Raw genomic sequence first — 18710 nt, 5'->3', positions numbered from 1 at the left:
TCCATGGGACCACTCATATGTCGAAAATGAAATTCACCTGGATCAAGACCAAACTCTACGTTATGCATCTTATACACATGCTTTTCATGGAGCAAACTGTTGAAGTGTTTGACTATCTCATACCGAGTTGTCATGGCCTCAATCTTGGCTCCCTAATAGTATTTCAGTAGGAAAAGAGGCGGTGGTATGAAGATCATATAATTTTGTAAATGAAACTTTAAGAAATGTTGTCTTACATTGATGTCAGACAAAACAAAATGTTGCCTGTCACGATAACGTGGTTCAATCGGGAATTTAACTTCTGCTCGAGCGACAATACTGTACTTCCGCGATAGCCCATAAAAATCTTCATCCCGGTAGTCATCGAACAACCTGAAGCTATATTAAACATGCGACTAAATATCAGTCATAACTTTGATAGACAAATCTTGTGTAACTATTAATGTAACTTACATAGGTATCCTTTTTAGGCGGTCCGCTGTGGCTCTTTCGCGGTTCAATATGACCGGTTCCATCAAAACCTTGTATCCTTTAACAGTGTTTAAAATTAAAATTTAAATGGAACACATGTAATCTAACTACAAATTAGCTTTGTTTTCATTTATTTTTGCCCACTGAGTAGAGGTGATGGAACAACCTGAAGTCGTAGGGGTGATGGAACACCCGATTTTGTTTTTGTTTATTGTTGCCGGGGGGCCGGTGTGATATGCAGGTCACTTTGTTTATTCCCTTGGATTGCACCAAGTATGAGTTGTTTGCTTTTCCACTGGTTGGGCTAGACATTTAGTGAGTGATTTGGCGCACTATGAAATGGTCCATGTGGAAATGCTCTGCCTTTTGAGATTATTGCACAGTTTTAGGTTCAAGATGGGGTGTGCTTATACCATTTTATAAGTTTTTCATGCAACATTGGATTTAGAATTGCATGTCTACTCTAGAGTTGTTTGTTGCTGATGGGATGCCATTCTCATTGAGTTACTGATGATGCAATTGGTTCACTGTGATGGAGTTTTGCCATGAAACATGTGTAGGCAGATTTTAAGAACAGTCGCTGCCATTGAGGCACTAACCCACTATGTAGTGTATTCAGCTAAGTATGACCGTAGCACAAACAAGTTGCTCAGCAGCACATCTACAAACAAGTTGGCAAAAAGGGGCCAGGTGCTCGAAGCATTTTATGGACTCAGCGATGACGGGCATCGCAGGAAAATTCAGTAAACAAGTGTATGGTTTAGCATTTTCTTGGTCAGCTTTTGCTAAAAAGAACATAGATCATAATTGTTGGACATGTATCTTTAATTAACAATGAAAGTTGTTTATTTTTTTCTTTGTATATATATGGACATAATGTTCCATGATGTTAAATATGGATAATCATCAAATAATTTAACTAAGCTGCAATACATTACACCTCAAGCTTGAAACTTCTCATGGCATGCTGCTAATTGATAGTCAAGAAGGATCTACCATGTGTTAGATTAAGCAATGATTTTTTTCTCCTGTGTATTCGTTTTATTTCAGGTATAAAGAAGTTGTTCTCAATATGGGTGAGAACAGTTGCATTGATCGATGTGTTTGAAAGTATTGCCAGGCATGTTTGTTGATACCCTTTCTCTTTGGTCTTCACGGATTAATTTTTATGCTTATTCATAGACTATGGAATATAATATAACTTGACTGTGCACTACTTGATTTGTCAAAAAATGTCCTTGATTGTATCTTTCCTACTTTAGGACTTATTGTGTTGGAGAAGAAAGTTGTGTTTCTCTTCATAAATTTGCTGAGTTATTATTTAATTTTATAGGTGTGATATGTTACTTTGCTGTGGTAGATCCAGAAAAGAAGCAGGAAGAGAAGCAGATGAGAAAGAGAGTTGTGAATGGATGCAAGTGCACCGTACTCAAAGTATACTACCAGCTAAGCCTTCCCACTATCATTTTATCTAAAAATTAGCATCAACCTCTATATACCGGAAGCATGCATATGAAATTTATACCCCAATAAATACCCCCAATACACAAGTTCGGCATTATATTAATTAACCTATGTCATATATTAATTTTAATTTTATCTTTTATCTTCATTATTATTCATGTATTTACTTATCAACCATTTACTGATTAGTGATAAATAATGAACATATACTAAGCAAAGATAATGTCAAATTACATTTGATAATGAATCATGGCATAATAAGACATGCTAAACCTTTGATAGTAGAACATGCATTCAAATATTCAATGACCATGGATTAATAAACCATACAATAAGATAGAATGAAATTGTATAGAGGATGACTGACCTCATTGATGGGAAGACCAAAGGTTGTTCTAGATAAATCACCTCTAAAATGCTTCAGTGGATCCAAGAATGGGTGAGCCTAGAGTGGTACGATCTACTACTTAGCATATAATAGTAAACAAAAGAAAACATACTAATTTACAAAGGTTTACGAAGTACATTACTCTGGAAATAAATAGATTGTACTTAAAAGTATTAGAGATTTAGTATGTAGGAATAGATCTGATTACAAAACAATTTAGGATCTCTGATCGTTTTATTCTCAAGCAATATCTTGTGAAGAGCTGTTCATTTCCAGAGTTTTAACATGATATTTGGTGTTCTTACCATTTGAAACAGCTTCTACTTGTATTCTCTATGTTACTACTATGTATATCGCCTAAGAAGTGTTCCATCCAATTTAAGCAATATATCATATTAATTGGAAAAAATATGAGGTGTTGACAGCAAAAGATTAATGCAATAATACACTAAGAACAGTTTGCTTCAATGATATATAGAATAAGAACATGTGTTATAAAAAGAATGTAATTCAGACGCTTTAAGATTACCTAAACCAAACAACTATTTTAGTCCATTTAAGATTAACTAAACCAAACAACTACTCCAACTCCTGAGTATTGAGTACAATAAACATTCTATGTCTTCTCTGTTAGATGGAGCTCCCTGAGTGGGTTGACATTGTTAAGAGTGTGAGGTTCAAGGGGATCCCTCCTTATGACCCTAACTGGTATTACATAAGCGCTGATAAGGCATCAATATCAAAGATTCATCAGTGTATAGGGTTTAGGGCACCACTTTTTATATTTGACACACTGCATGTTTTAATTCCATGTAGTATAACTTTTAGTAAACAACAAGGAATTGTGAGAACAAAAGAATCTAGTGATAAACAACCATTAGTAGGTTATGGCGTTGTTTTGAAAAAGACTAAGAATATACCTAAAAGAAGCTTTAGGAAAACTGCTCCAAACAATGGCTAGAGGAGTAGCAGAACTCGTGCCCACACCTGCACAAGTGATGTTTAGCACTAAGATAGTATCACATGCATTTAAGAATGCACAAATCTTTACTACATTAGGTTGTCTCCAGCAGCGTCCCCTAAATTTCGTCCCCTAAAGGAATATTCCATGTACTTTACAGGACACTCTAAAAGATTCTGTCCTCTATATCTTCTGTGTCTCCAGCAACGTCCCCTAAATTCGATCCCCTAAAGCTACAGTGTTAACAGAATTCGTTTTTCCTTTTGTTTTTCTGTTTTCTTTGTTTTGTACCCATTTAATGGTACTCAAAGGATGCTAAAAAATTTGTAATCAATAATATTACAAATAATAATCTAAAAACTATGGTTCATTAATAATTTCGAAATGTACAAAATAAATAACATTGCATTTTACGTTGTGTGTAATTATTGTGCAAAAAACGTCACACAATATTTGAATCGTACGAAAAAATGTTTACGAATTCACATGCTTCCACCGTAAGCCACGACACTTCTTCAACAAGCCATTGTCTAGCTTCGGCTGCACGATAAGAGCATGGCTTCTCTCCGAAGCCTATCCCTTCTATAAATAATCACTACTTCAACACTTCACTCACACTTGGCATACACTCATCCACAACAATGGACCGGTTCGTAGATTCCAATATTTTCTTAGGATGGCACAAGACATGGAAGATGAAGACCATGAGCTCGAGGTTGCGACGTACCAACATCGTAGGCGTCGTGCACTTAACGAGCGTCGGTACGCTGGTTCCATTCCCGGTCGTGTTCGAATCCATCGTGACCATATCAGTGGTGATGCAAGAATCCGAGCCGACTACTTTTGCGCCCAACCGGTTTACACGGATGCACAATTTCGGAGGAGGTATGTTTATTCATACGCACATCTATTAACGTCCATATTACGTACTTGATAATTGTACTAAAAAAAAGTTTGCAATATAGGTTTCGCATGCGTCGCCATGTGTTCGAGCGTCTCGTTCTTGCTGTGCAACAAGTGGATCCGTACTTCGTTCAACGTCCAAACTGTGCCGGTGAGCTAGGCCTATCTGCCCTTCAGAAAGTTGTTGCTGCCGTACGTATCCTTGCATACGGTGTTCCTGCGGATGCCGTTGACGAGTACGTACGAATTGGAGAATCTACAGCACATGAGGCTTTGAAACACTTTTGCACTGCCATACAAACTGCTTTTGGGGGGTACTATCTTAGGAAACCTACTCCTGCTGATATCGCTAGGCTTCTCCAAGTTGGAGAATCACGCGGCTTCCCTGGTATGCTTGGTAGTGTCGATTGCATGCATTGGGAGTGGCGTAACTGCCCAACTGCATGGAAGGGGATGTTTACCGGTCGCGGTAAACACCCTACAATGATCCTCGAAGCTGTTGCCTCATATGACTTATGGATTTGGCATGCATACTTCGACATGCCCGGTAGCTGTAACGACATCAATGTTCTTCAGCGTTCAAACCTGTTCGATTCGCATCTTAATGGTGATAGTCCACCAGTGAGTTTCTCCGTCAATGAACACACCTACAACATGGGATATTACCTAGCAGATGGTATTTATCCGGACTGGCCAGCGTTTGTCAAGACAATCCGTCATCCGTATGATGTGAGGACCCAACATTTTGCCACTGTTCAAGAGTCTTCTAGAAAAGACATTGAACGAACATTTGGAGTACTACAGAAGCGATGGGCCATAGTTCGTGGTCCTGCATATGGTTGGTCTCCACAACACATTGGAGATATCATGAAAACATGCATCATATTGCACAACATGATCGTAGAAGATGAAGGACCTTCGTCTTTGAACACAAGCTTCGACAACATCGGAGTTTTGGCGGATACTAGTCATGGTTCCATTTCGGAGCGCAATGAGTACATCAACAATAGGTACGACCAACTACATGATCCAGTCAAATATAATCAGTTGCAGGTTGATCTAATCCACCACCACTGGGCGCGGCTTGGATCCGGAGCTGCTTAAGTATGAAGTTTATGTCTGCCATGTGTTAAGTATGTTTGTCATTGTCATGTCTAGTGTGTTATGTCGTCAGTTCTGTTAATCCGAAGGTAGTATGAGTTAAGTATGAAGTTTGTCATGTCGTCGGTTCCGTTATTCCGAAGCTAGTATGTGTTAAGTATGATGAAGTTTATGTTTCTACTATGTGTAATGCAAAAATATGAATAATAGAAACAGATGAATGTTTCTACTAAACCGAAGCTGGCCAATGTGTAATGCTATAATTCACGAATGATATAAGAAGTCTACTATTATTAAGCAACATGACTGAGTTCTAATATCACAGAACATAAAATTGTCGAGTGTAGAAACATAAAATTGTTCTCGAAAACAAATAAGAGTACTTCCTCAAGCACTAGAATGAACTTTCACTTGCTTGACGACGAGCTTCCAGTAACCCTTGCCAGAATCTCCTGTTGTTTTGCCTCGTAGTACTGGCGAAGAAGGGGGTTACATTTTGTCAAATCCATGCTCAATATGAGAACCTCCTGTTCCGTGTCCTCCTTCACCTTTTGTCGTTCCATCTTCATCTTCTCTAAATTTAGCTTCTTCCTCTCCAATATCAGTTTCTGCCTCTCCTGTTTTTTCATGAACTCCAACTTCTTCTCCTCAGTTGAAGCTACTGATTTGTAGACAGATAACCGTTCCAAAGAGAGCTCACCCATCCGTGTTAGGTACTCCGAATCAGTGGATGATGTGTTCTCTGATCTTTGCTTCTTTGCCTTTTCCTTGGCTGAATCACGACCAAGCGGCCTTTTCGAAGTAAAGCTTGATGGAGCTGATTCTTCAGCAGCATCACAGTCAATAGTATTTGATTGGGTACCAATTGGGTTGGGTGGAGGAGTTTGGGTGCTCATGTGCTGGTCCATCCATTTAGGTTGATCCTTCAATATGGACCAGCAATGTAAGAAATGGAAGGGCTTCTTTTCGACAGCAGCAAAACGAGTAGCCGCAAGCGAAGTCTGCAAAAGAAAATGAGTTGGTTTTGTCGAACATTTACTTACAAAAGGTTGGTAGCTTCTTCTGAACATTTACGAACATGTACGTACCTTATCTGCATCAGTCATGCCACTTGGGTTTTGTCGAAGCACAACCATCATGTATCCAGCAAAGGTAGAACATTGAGTTTTGATACTGTCCCACCTGCTCATGAGAGATTTCGTAGACCTCTTTGGCATTGATCCTCTACGAGAGTTGTATGCCTCTGTAATCCGATTCCAAAATCCTTGACGCTTCTGACCAGTGTTCACAATCGGATCACAACTGACAGCCAACCATGCTTGACAAACCCTCATATCCTCTTCAGACGTAAAATTGGCTAGCTTTGTGAGTTGAGGAGGCTTCTTCACTGGAGGTGCTGCTGGTGAGGCCTGGGCTGGTATATCAGGCGGAGGAGGAAGTGCAGTGTTGTCAAACTGAGTGCCATCATCCTCGGATAGGAAACTGCCATATTGTGCCATAACTTGGTTCCAGTCCGTACCCATGCTGTACATTCAAGGTAGTCACATAATAAGAACCATGTGAAATGAAAGCAGAACCATGTCAATGTTAACAGGACAGGCACAAGAAACTCAGAAGTGGTGCAGACTAGATATATTGCAAAGTTCATAACATTTAACAGACCACGTTAACATAAAAATGTCATCAACATCGCGTGCGGATAGTTGTCGACATCATAAACATGACATAAACTAAACCACACACTTGTGACACACATCTGTTGTGTTCACATACAAAAGACTACTTGGACTCACATAAACCTAACACATACACATATTCCTTAGGTGCATGCTAATCTAGTAGGGATAGGTGTCGTCGGTGGAGTAGTCGCGTCCATCGTCGTAGCCGACGATATCGTCAGGATTCAACTCTGAATCATAATCAAGCAGAAGCTCATCCTCTGTTTCTGATGATGAGGCAATTGGAGAAGGGGCCATGTGCTCCATCTCCCAGTCTTTTTCCAGAGCTAGGTGATCAAGGTCCTTGGCGAGGTCCTCGATCTGAACTAAAGCACGATTCATTTCATTGAGGACTGGTCCGCTAACTGGTTGGAAGGCACCGTGGACGACATCGACGATGTCGGCACAACGCTGCTCCACTACTCTGATTAAATGAGCCAGTGCTCTTCGGAGCTTTGCGTTCCCCGAATCCATGGTCTACATAAAACATATGGTTGTGTTAATATATGTAGGTGATAATTTTATGTATCGTGCTTTAGTTGAGCTAGTATTGGCAGTAGGCAGTTGAAATCAGCACATGAGTAATGAACATGAATTATGAAGACAAAATCATCATTGAGTGTGTCAAAAGAATTGGCCAAGTCATTATGAATACACTTCGATTCGTATATCAACAAAGCTTGTACCACAAAGATATTTGGTTAATGTGAACATCAATTATCAAGAGATAGCATAGTGCTCATGATTCAGTCTGTGTAAAACAGTCCCCATGTATTTGTAAATACACATCGATGACTACAACAGAGAATTCTTGTACCACAATAAAATTTTCTGTAATGGGAACCAAATTTATGAACACAAAACATAATGGTCAAGGAATCCTACATCCATCGAATGTATAACCCTAAATCCGTAACCCTAGATCTGGACGAGTTGTACCATTTCAAGTACTAGAATCATAGAAAGCAAAATCGATCTTCAATGTTTACCTTTTTTTCTTCGGATCTGGACCACCCGACCTAATGGAAGACGATGAAGAAGGTGGCGTCGAGATGCGCTTGCGTTTCTCCCCAGCTTCCTTCGTCGGCGCCGTCGATCTTCTCAGCCTCTTGGCGATGGCGGTTCGACGACGACGAACACCCACGGAACCACCCGCTCCTTGGATCTTTGAGTCGTCGGCGCCGACCTCCTTGCCTCCAGCCACCGAGAGCGGTCCGCCTCCGGACCCGCTCGAGCACGGCCTCTTCGAGCCCAGCTTGGGCGACGCCGCCGAGGAGCAGCGCCGCGAGCCCCCCTCGCCGACTTGGATGGAAGTCGCCAGCGACGGCACAACAGCGGCTCCGGATTTTTCACCACCGCGCGAGCCCGACCCTGAGCCCGGATACCGGACGTCTGGAATTCTCCACATCTAGGGTGCGTGTGGCGTCCTCTAAAATTTAGAGTGCGATATAGAGTACGTTGCTGGGCGCGTTGAGGACGTGTCTGAACCCTATATTAAGGGTACCGGACGGTTTACCGTCCCTTGCTGGACACAGCCTTAGCATAATCATTTTTTCTTCTGCCCCCCCCCCCCCCACACACACACACACACAAAAAAAGATGATAAGGGATTTGTCGTTAGATTAGTAGCAGCAGAAAAACAAAAAAAAATGTTACATAATCAATTCCAACTCACACAGGACCAGGGCGTCCATATGCTAATACCTGAACATAGACATTTATTCATTGAATAACCTGTAGCAATTGATCACATGATTGTGAATTGGTAAATTGGTACGGAATTTTGCACTCAGTGTTCCCTTTTTTACTTGAGCCATTTTGAGAAAGTAAGAACACGGTGTCATAGCGAGGGTACACGGCCTTTTGTACAAATGAGGAAGAGGATGCAGGTGAACACTTAAGAACCATAAAACTCTCAAACAAACTATAAAATTCGGTAGCATACCAGTTCACCACCATTACTCATACTTGCCATATCAGCAACAGTACCCATGTTGTTGTGCGACTCTTAGTTTGGGGGACAATTCTATTCAGTGTCAGTTTTGTGTAATGCACAACTATCATCAGTGTCAGTTAAACTGCTACTAAGGTGCCGATGTGACAGATCACCCCATTCTATGTCTGACTGTTTGGTCGTGTCGCTTTGTTGGATGGGGGGTTTGAATATGGTAGAGAAGGCAAAATAGAGAGAGTTTTAACTAAAAACTGATACAGTTTTAGCACAGCAGGGAGGATAAAATAGAAAGAGTTTTATTTGTTTTGACAAAACTGTAAGAAATACTTTAGTAAATCAATAACTAAGGGAGCGTAATTTACACAAGAAGAAGTGCAACAGGGAATTCATTGTAGTATTATCAATATTAAACTGTAACCATTATAAAAGCTACTCTGTAAACTGAAAGATGGACAAAATGGAATGCAGAAAAAAGCACATGAAGCAACCAATATTATTATTAGTGCTATTAAACTGGACTCATTGTAAAAACTGCTTTGCAAACTAAAATTGGAGAAAAATGGAAGTTGTTAGAAAAATCTATTTATTATATTTTGGCTGAAATATAATGATTATGATTTAGTAGAGGCTAATCCTTAATGGTATAAATTGTTCAGGTGGGATTTCTCACTGTCCAAATCACATTAACAGAAATATTATTACACACTAATGGGTCAAAATTTGAGAAATCAGATAATCCCATTATAAGAATGGACTATAGTCATGGGAATTATGCCAAATGCATCATGCTCAGAATCCTTTGATCTGTAGATGGCTAGAGAGAAGTGGTTTCTACAAAATTTATAAAACCAGAGAAAATACTTAGTATAATAGATCTAGTATTAGAAGCATCAATCCAGAGTTGCATATCTCTTCTACACCATCACGATAGAATAGCAGTACTAACCAAAATCGTAAAGTCAATCAGAGCAGTACTAACCGAAGTTGTAGCTGTAGTCCTCGGTGGCAGTGGTAGGAACAATTTGTGCTGTGGAAGGAACAATTTGTCCTCGGCGGCTGTGATAGTCCTCGGCTGAAGCGCCCCAATCCTTTGGGACTCAAATGTGATACAATTACTAGTCCCAGAAGGCTAGTACACACATTTATTTCATTAGATAGTTCAGAGTTTACAAGACATAGGTTATTACAGTACCAAAATCAGCTCTAGGGAGCTAGGAAAACAGTGGAGCGAGAACCAGCCCAAGCCACAGGCAGACTGGGTGCAGACGCAGCCCCCTTCTAGTCGAACATTGCAGAAAAAAAGTCTTCAGCTGCTGAAAAACATAAAAAGAGCTGGGTGAATACTTACGTATTCCTCAAGCCCATTCTAACCCGTAAAGAGAGATGGACCTATAAGGTACATGCTGGATATAGTGGAGTTGCAAGTCGCTCTTTTTTTTCAGAAAAAGGGGTATCATCTTGGTATAGTCCCAGAATAGAGGAGAGGGGAGTACTTTTTAACTCAACCGCCACTGAGCTTCCCGCTCCCGTGGCCTCATCTTTTCTTTCCAAAACACATACACACACACACATTCCCATCCCTTTGGTTTTGAAAATACTAATTGTCATACCACACCAGACTCGTCCATACCAGTGGACACAGACTATTTGAATAGGTTTCAAACTCTGTGCAAAGGTGTACACTTTACCCACTAGTCTGGCTCTGCGATCTCACTGCCATGAGATCCGACACCGAAGCTCTTTCCTTCCTTGCACGACTTTACCTTATCGGTTATACCGAAAGGAACAAGGCCACCACCATGCCCAAACCAGGACACACTTTCCCCCTCCTTGTCCTCCCAGTGCTCCCCAGCCACCATAACCCTGGGGTGCAGACCGAGCAAGTTCAGATTAAGTGACGGCCCACACAGTCTCGAGTGGTTGTACTTGATAAGAGTACAAGTAGTGAAGGATGACAAATCGGTCCTTATGCGAAAGGGACAATCCTTCGTGCTCACACCTAACCTGGCTGAGCCAACACCTTAAGGCCCTTCCCCAAACCAGGGAAGTCCTTGATCATCCCCCTCAAAAGGTGATGAGGGTGATAACCCTTCATCATACACATTTTGAAAACATCTTTTTTTTAAAACATAACCCAAACCCGCTTTTCTTTTGTAGCAAAAGGTAATCGTTAATGCAGGTTGACTCTCAGCTCGCAATGCATAAAATCTATCCCGTAACCCGGCTTAGGTAGTGGTAGAAAGAACAGGTATTTTATGCATCAAGGGTAGGATGAACTTGCCTTTGTCAAAGCTTTCGAGGCACGAGAGTTCGACTTCCGGGAGGTCGGGCTCCTGCCCTTCTTCCGGAGCTACGGGTTCCGGATCATCGGTCCCCGCTTCTTCTAGCAAAAGAGGCAACAAACAGTACATCAAGCATTGGTCGTGCTAAGTAAAGTGTGTCAAATTCTTAATATTATCATGTTATGGGTCTTAGAAAGTGTTTGAACTATTTTTGGTACATAAAATATCAACATATATACATATATATGAAAAATGGGAAAAAGGAAAATAGAAATAGAAAAAGAAAAGGATTTCTCGGTTTAAGCGGGCCGGGGGAGGGATTTCGGCCCAGCCGAGGGCGAGCGCGGGCGCGCGGCTGAGCCGGCCCAAACGGCCCATGGGGGGGGAGACGGCGCGGGCGAGCGGTGACGAGCCGCGGGAGGGGGTGAACCGGTCGGGGTCGGGGGAGAAACCGGCCGCCGACGAGGTTCTGCGGCGGTTCTTCGCCGTGGCTTCGGTTCTCGTGGGTCGGAGGGGTGGGCTAGCATGAGCAGGGGCAGGCGAGTATAGCGGTGAGGTCAATTTGGCCGGTGGCGGCTTGGAATGGTCTGCCCACGGCGGGGTGGCGGAGCTCCGCGTGGGTGTGTGATCGCCGGCGAGGTTCCGAGCATGATCGGGGTGAGGGAGTGGCGCTCTGAGTTCACGGGGACCTAGTGAAATTCACTGAGCACCTTGATTTGGCAATGGACCACTGAAGAGGGGAGGGGAGAGCTCACCAGAGAGGAGGACGAGGCGGCGGCGCTACTCAATTGAGCTTGGGGAGGGGGGGGGAGAGAGTCCGAGGCCGGTGCAGGGAGTAGAGGAGCTCGGGGCGGCCCTTTTATAGGCGCCCGAGGGGAGGGAAGCGGCGAGGTTAGGCGGGCGCCGGTGAGGTTCACAGTGGCGGCGGTAATGGCGTACAACGGCGACGACGAGACCTCGCGGGGCAGACGGTGGCGTGCGGGTACACGGTCACAGCGGGTGGAGGACGGGGCGGTGCCCAACTTCACTGTGCGGGCGAGTAAAGGCGGAAGGAGAAGGGAGGACGGCGGCCGGCGGTGATCGCGCTGAAGCTGCGCGGGCGTGGGAGACGGGGTGGCTGACTGGCGGGGCAGGCTGTTAGTGGTGCGCGGGCGCGAGAGCAAGGGGGGGGGAGTGCGGGCTGGCGGGTGGGGTCGGGCGGCAGCGAGGGAGCGCGCACGCGGGCTGGCGGGCGCGAGAGGGCAGGCCGGAGGTGGGCCGAGAGGGGAGGGAGAGAGCGCGCGCGGGGAGAGGGAGGCCGCGGGTATGGGCCGGGAATCGGCCCAGTCAGGGGGGTGGTTTTCTCTTTTTCTTTTCTTTTTCTAATTTCTTTTCCCATTTTTATTTCCTTTATGCAAATAAATACATATAAAAGGTTTTCTAGGAGTATAACAAAATGCTAGGTGAGGCTACTCATGTGATGTGCTTCTAGCAAACATGGTCGATGCATATGAGAAATAGAATGCTCAAAAGTTTTAAAACAAATAAGGGGGGGGGGGGGTTAAGGGGTTTTAGGGTTTTCAAACCTGGAGCTAAAACCAGGGCGTTACAGACCTACCCCACTTAAAGGAATCTCGCCCTCAAGATTCAGGCTGGGTTGGAGAAAAGGTAAGGATATTCCTTCCTCAAAGAGTCCTCACTTTCCCAGGTTGCCTCTTCTTCACCATCTCTGCTCCACTGGACTTCACAGAGCCTAACTTCTGAGTTTCGGGTCTTTCGAACAGCTGAGTCAAGAATCTTCACTGGCTTCTCCCGATATTGCAGATCTTCCTGAATCTGGATTAACTCTTTTGCGATATGGCTCTCTGGTACTTTTAGGCATTTCCGGAGCTGGGATACATGAAATACATTATGGATGTCTGACATTGATTCTGGCAACTGGAGATGATAAGCTGTTGGTCCTACCTTACCAATAATAGGGTAGGGGCCGACATATCGCGGGGCTAGCTTTCCTTTTGCTTGAAATCTTTTGACACCTCGTGATGCGTCACGATGCCCGATCTTCACGACGTAGGATCAATCTTCAGATAACTAGCTTCAAAGAAGCCAAGATAACTTGCTGCAAGCAGCGATAACTAGTGCAACCTGACAAATAAAACTCGAAGCCAACCACCGTCTTTAACCGGCAGCCTGAATCGAGGATTCGCCCAACCACACTCTCAAAGAACCAACCAACACAGCCTACAATCAATCGAGGAGACCTCGAAGGGAGTAGGAGCACCAATTGGGAGCGGATGAAGCCGCCGCTTCTGCAATCCCGCGAAGGAATTCACAAGAGCAAAGGGGTAGAGATCACTCTCAATATTTGTTAGCACACAACTGAACAAAGGGGTTCTGTTTTAGATTATCATAAGCTGCCTTACATCATAGACATAGGGGGATATTTATACTAGTAACAACCAGCCTTAGCGAGGTATAAACACAAAACAAAAGTATTTTCACGTGCTAATGTGAAGGAGCCTCTTCGGGAGATCTGCAGAGCTGATTTCCGTGTGGCTGTTTGACTTCTGCGCAGCCTTCAGTATTTTGACAATAACTTCTTCTAGGAATCTTCAAATGACGTGGGGCTGGTTGCATTGGAAAGCTAACTTGATAAGCTTTCTCACCATATATAGCATGCTTAATGAAACTTCGTAGAATGATGCAGTTTAATATGAAAACTTGGTCATCAAGCAGACTGTTGACCTTCTGACCAGTCAGCACTAAAGTAGGTCGGCTGCCTTTCTGGTAGATGTGGTTAAGTCGGCTGTAGAAGCATTGGAAACTAGACTTCAAGAGCTTTCCAAAAAGTACTTATGGGCCTTCATAGCTTTTGGGAATCAAAAGTTATGACTGTTTCTTCTGGACGGTTCTGTAGCGCTGGACTGACTCGGACGTAGCTCTTCTTGCTGATTCGCCTTTGATATGTTTTGTCCTTCCTCTTGGTGAACCTTTTGCTGTAGCTTCTTAGCTCGGCTACGTGTAATTGGTCCATCAAAGACTAGCGCGTGCACCTCTTGCTGTAGCTTCTTAGCTCGGCTACGTGTAATTGGTCCATCAAAGACTCGGGTTGGTGACGATGTTGGTTGTACTTGAGTTGATGTAGTATAACTTGGGGGTTGTAATGTGTTGCTTAATGGCGTGGTCGTATCACCTCGCATTGGAGAGACCTTGAGGTAGACGAAATCTCCTTCCTGGAAACTGAGCTCCCTTCTTCTGTTGTCAGCATAACTCTTTTGCCGACTCTGGGCTTCGAGTAATCTCTTGCAGATCATAGCAACTTTCTCTTCTGCCTCCTTGATGAAGTAAGGTCCTTCCAAGGCCTTTTCTCCTACATTAGACCACATCAGTGGGGTTTGGCATCTTCTCCCATATAGAGCTTCAAAGGGTGACATCTTGATGCTGGCCTGATAGCTGTTATTGTAGGAGAATTCTGCATACGGCAAACTGGATTCCCAATTTCTACCAAAGGTCAGAGCACATGCTCTCAACAGGTCTTCAAGGACCTTGTTGACTCTTTCTGTTTGTCCATCTGACTGAGGGTGATATGTAGTGCTGAAATCAAGCTTGGTGCCCATGGCTTGCTGCAGACTCATCCAGAATTTTGAGGTGAACTGCGTTCCTCTGTCTGATACTATTCTTCATGGAATGCCATGCAATCTGACTATTTCCTTAAGGTATAGTTGAGCAAGTGCGACTCCTCCGTAGGTAGTCTTTACTGGAATAAAGTGAGCCACCTTGGAGAATCGGTCAATTATGACCCAGATGGAGTCATTCCCTTTTGGGGATCAGGGTAGTCCGACCACGAAGTCCATGCCTATCTCTTCCCACTTCCATTCAGGTATTGGGAGAGGTTGCAAAAGTCCTACAGGTTTCTGATGTTCTGCCTTGGTTCGCTGGTAGGTGTCACATTGGGCTACATGCTGAGCTATGTCCTTTTTCATCCCTTTCTACCAGTACCTGGTTTTGAGGTCTAGGTACATCTTGGTAGTTCCTGGATGAATGGAGTAAGCCGAACTGTGGGCTTCATTCAGCAGAGTTTTTTGGGTTTCCCCCTTTGGTATGCACAAGTGATTTTTGAACCAGAGCTACTTTTTCATCTGTTTTGAAGCCTGAGGGCTGCTCCTTGCTGGCTCTTTCTACAAGCTTTATCACTTCTGCATCTAGTAGCTGAGCTTTGCAGATGCAGTCTTCTAGCAAGGGTTGGACTTCCAAACTGCTACTTTCTCCTAAGCATGCATTAAGCTGAGCGGATTCTTGCTTCCAGTCTTCAAGAAAACCTATTGCTTTTATCCCGAAAGGCTTCCTGCTGAGGGCATCGACCACTACATTTGCTTTTTCTGGGTGATAATGCACTTCGAGGTTGTAGTCTTTGATCAGCTCTAACCATCTTCGCTAACGGAGGTTGAGATCTAGCTGAGTGAAGATGTACTTCAGACTTTTGTGGTCCGTGAATACATCGCACTTGTTTCCGATTAGGTAGTGCCTCCATATTTTTAGGGCATACACTATGGCTGCTAGCTCCAAATCATGTGTCGGGTAATTTTGCTCATGTGGCTTGAGTAGCCAGGATGCATAAGCAATAACTTTCTCATTCTGCATAAGTACACATCCTAAGCCTTGCCTTGATGCATCACAGAAAATTACAAAACCATGGTGGATATCTGGTAATGCCAACACAGGTGAGGTTGTAAGCTTTTTCTTTATCTCTTGGAAACTTTCTTCACATTTCGGGGTCCAAAAGAATTTATTACCTTTCTTGAGAAGCTCTGACATTGGCTTGGCAATGCTGAAAAATCCCTTGATGAAGCGACGGTAATATCCTGCCATACCCAGAAAGCTTCGGATTTCACTGACGTTGGTAGGTTGCTTCCATTTGGATACTGCTTCCACTTTAGAAGGATCCACTTCTATTCCTTTTGCTGTCAAGATGTGCCCGAGGAAGGCAATCTTTTCTAGCCAAAATTCACATTTACTTAACTTGGCATAGAGTTGATGTGCTCTGAGCCTTCCAAGGACGACTCGGAGATGATGCTTATGCTCTTCTTGGTCCTTTGAGTAGACTAGAATGTCGTCAATAAAGACTACGACAAACTTATCCAACTCTTTCATGAATATCTTGTTCATGAGGTTCATGAAGAAAGCGGGTGCGTTGGTCAGGCCGAACGGCATTACTGTGAATTCATACTGACCATAGCGAGTAACAAAAGCAGTCTTCTGAATATCTCCTTCCTTGACTCTTAGCTGATGGTACCCTGATCTCAGGTTGATCTTTGAGAAATATTGGGCTCCTTGGAGTTGATCGAAGAGGTCATCGATCCGAGGCAAGGGATACTTGTTCTTGATTGTGACTTCATTTAAAGACCTATAGTCAATACACATCCTCATGCTTCTGTCCTTCTTGGTGACAAATAAGACTGGAGCTCCCCATGGTGATGAGCTGGGATGAATGAAGCCTTTCTGCTGAAGTTCTGTAATTTGCATCTTTAGTTCTGCTAACTCTGTAGGTGCCATTCGGTACGGTCTTTTTGCAATTGGTGCTGTTCCGGGGAGAAGGTCAATGTAGAATTCCACTTCCCTTTTTGGAGGCATTCCTGGTAATTCCTCTGGGAATACATCCATGAATTCTTCAACCACAGATATGCCTTCTGCTACTAAACTGAACATCATCGGGTCTTGAGTTGCTGGTCGGGATTGACATGAAACTGACTTTCCTTGGTGATCGGTGAGAAGAACCGTTTTGTCTGTGCACCCAATGATGCCATTGTGCCGGGATAACCAGTCCATTCCTAGGATTACATCAATTCCCTGTGAAGGTATTACTGCTAGGTCTGCCAGGAACACTACCCCATTTAAAAGAATTCTGACTTGGGAACACTTAAGGTGGCATATAAGGTCTGATCCTGGGGTTCGGGTGATCAAGGGAACTTTTAACGGTGCGGTTGGAATGCCATGCTTTTCCACAAAACTAGTGGCTATGAAAGAATGAGATGCTCTAGAATCAAAAAGTATTGCGGCAGGGGTAAATTCTACCAAAAACTCACCGAGTACTACTCTAGGTGCCTGCTGAGCTTCCTGGGCGTCGATGTGATTCACTCAGGCCCTGTTGTGGAACTGCTGCTTGCTCACCTGGCTGTTGGTGGAAGGTGCCTTGGATGCTGGCGCTGGAACGTTCTTGAGGCCATTCACCGAGTTGGAGAAGGCTGATGCCGCGGGCTTCAGCTGTGGGTAGTTGTTCTTGAAGTGGCTGGGATCACCACAGTGCCAACAAGCATTGGCCGGAGGATGGTTGCTTGCTACTGACTGAGTGTGGAAAGAATTCTGGCTTGGCTGGTTGTAACATGATGGAGCAGACCCTGCTGGCTTGTTGAAGTTCTGCCCCTTGGGTGGGATCTGAGAAATTGAAACTTCCTCTTGAGGTGACTTCACTGGTGCCTTTCCTGATGTTGAGATCTGAGAAATTGAAACTTCCTCTTGAGGTGACTTCTTTCTTCTTCCCAGTCTCTTACCACTTGAATGGCTTTGTTTGACAGGTGGGAGAAACTGCGAAAGTCTTGGCTGGCAAGGATAGTCTTGAGTTCTGGCCTTAGCCCTTTTAGGAAATGGGCCATCTTCTTGACCTCCGTGTTCACATCCTCCGGTGCATAACAGGCTAACTCAGTGAACTTGTGGATGTACTCACTGACAGTTCGCCCTCCTTGGGTCAGTTCGTGGAATTCCTCTTTCTTGAGCTAGACGATCCCTACGGGCACATGATGCTCACGGAATGCAGCTTTGAATCCTGCCCATGAGGCATTCCCTACGGCAGCGCTGAAGGTGTCCCACCAGGATAGGGCCATCCCAGAGAGTTGGTGGACAGCCAGCTGAACACGTTGATCTTCAGGGCACCCGGTTGCCTCCAGCTTCCTCTTTACTGTATGCAGCCAATCATCAGCATCGAGCAGGTTGCTTGATCCTGCGAACGTGGGAGGCTTGAGCCTTAAGAATTCTCCCATTCTATCTTGAGGTCTTCCTCCGTTCGGACGCTGATTATCTAGGCTTCTGGTGAGGACTTCAATGAGTCGGGTCTGGTTGGCTAGCACTTGGGCCAAGTCTAGCGGCATTTCTGGAGGTGCAGGGAGGCAGGTTTCGCTTCCTTCCCCCTATCTTCTCCCTCGATGCCTAGGTGGATCCTTGCCCCATTTCCTGAGGCTATAGGCGTTGTCCTATCCGAGGCCATCTGCCAGAGGAAAAAGGGATCACTACTATGCATATGTCATTTTTGCAACATCTTTATTTCATTCATCAAGCAAGTTCGTTACAGCATACTAGAAACTACAGATTACATTACGCCTGAGCATCGCTTACTAAAGCATCCTCAAACTCCATAAGGATTTCGTCGAGATGGGCTAAGGACGCCTCCTCGACATCAGAAAGGTTATCTAGCCCTAGAGCAGCCAAAGGCAGTGGC

General features: G+C 44.1%; 1 protein-coding gene across 1 annotated transcript; it reads left to right on the top strand.

Annotated features, from left to right (window-relative positions):
• The first annotated feature begins 1189 nt into the window (after positions 1-1189).
• LOC103644316 (protein ALP1-like) lies at positions 1190-5291 on the top strand. The gene is made up of 5 exons (XM_008667517.2): positions 1190-1214; positions 1522-1595; positions 2958-3031; positions 3960-4169; positions 4250-5291. The coding sequence occupies exons 1-5, from the start codon at positions 1190-1192 to the stop codon at positions 5289-5291; spliced, it is 1425 nt and encodes a 474-aa protein (XP_008665739.2).
• Positions 5292-18710: the final 13419 nt, after the last annotated feature.

Source organism: Zea mays, chromosome 1 (assembly GCF_902167145.1).
Source record: "Zea mays cultivar B73 chromosome 1, Zm-B73-REFERENCE-NAM-5.0, whole genome shotgun sequence".
NCBI classification, from domain to species: domain Eukaryota; kingdom Viridiplantae; phylum Streptophyta; class Magnoliopsida; order Poales; family Poaceae; genus Zea; species Zea mays.
The sequence above is the reverse complement of the archived record's forward strand: the minus strand, read 5'-3'. Positions and strand labels throughout refer to the sequence as shown.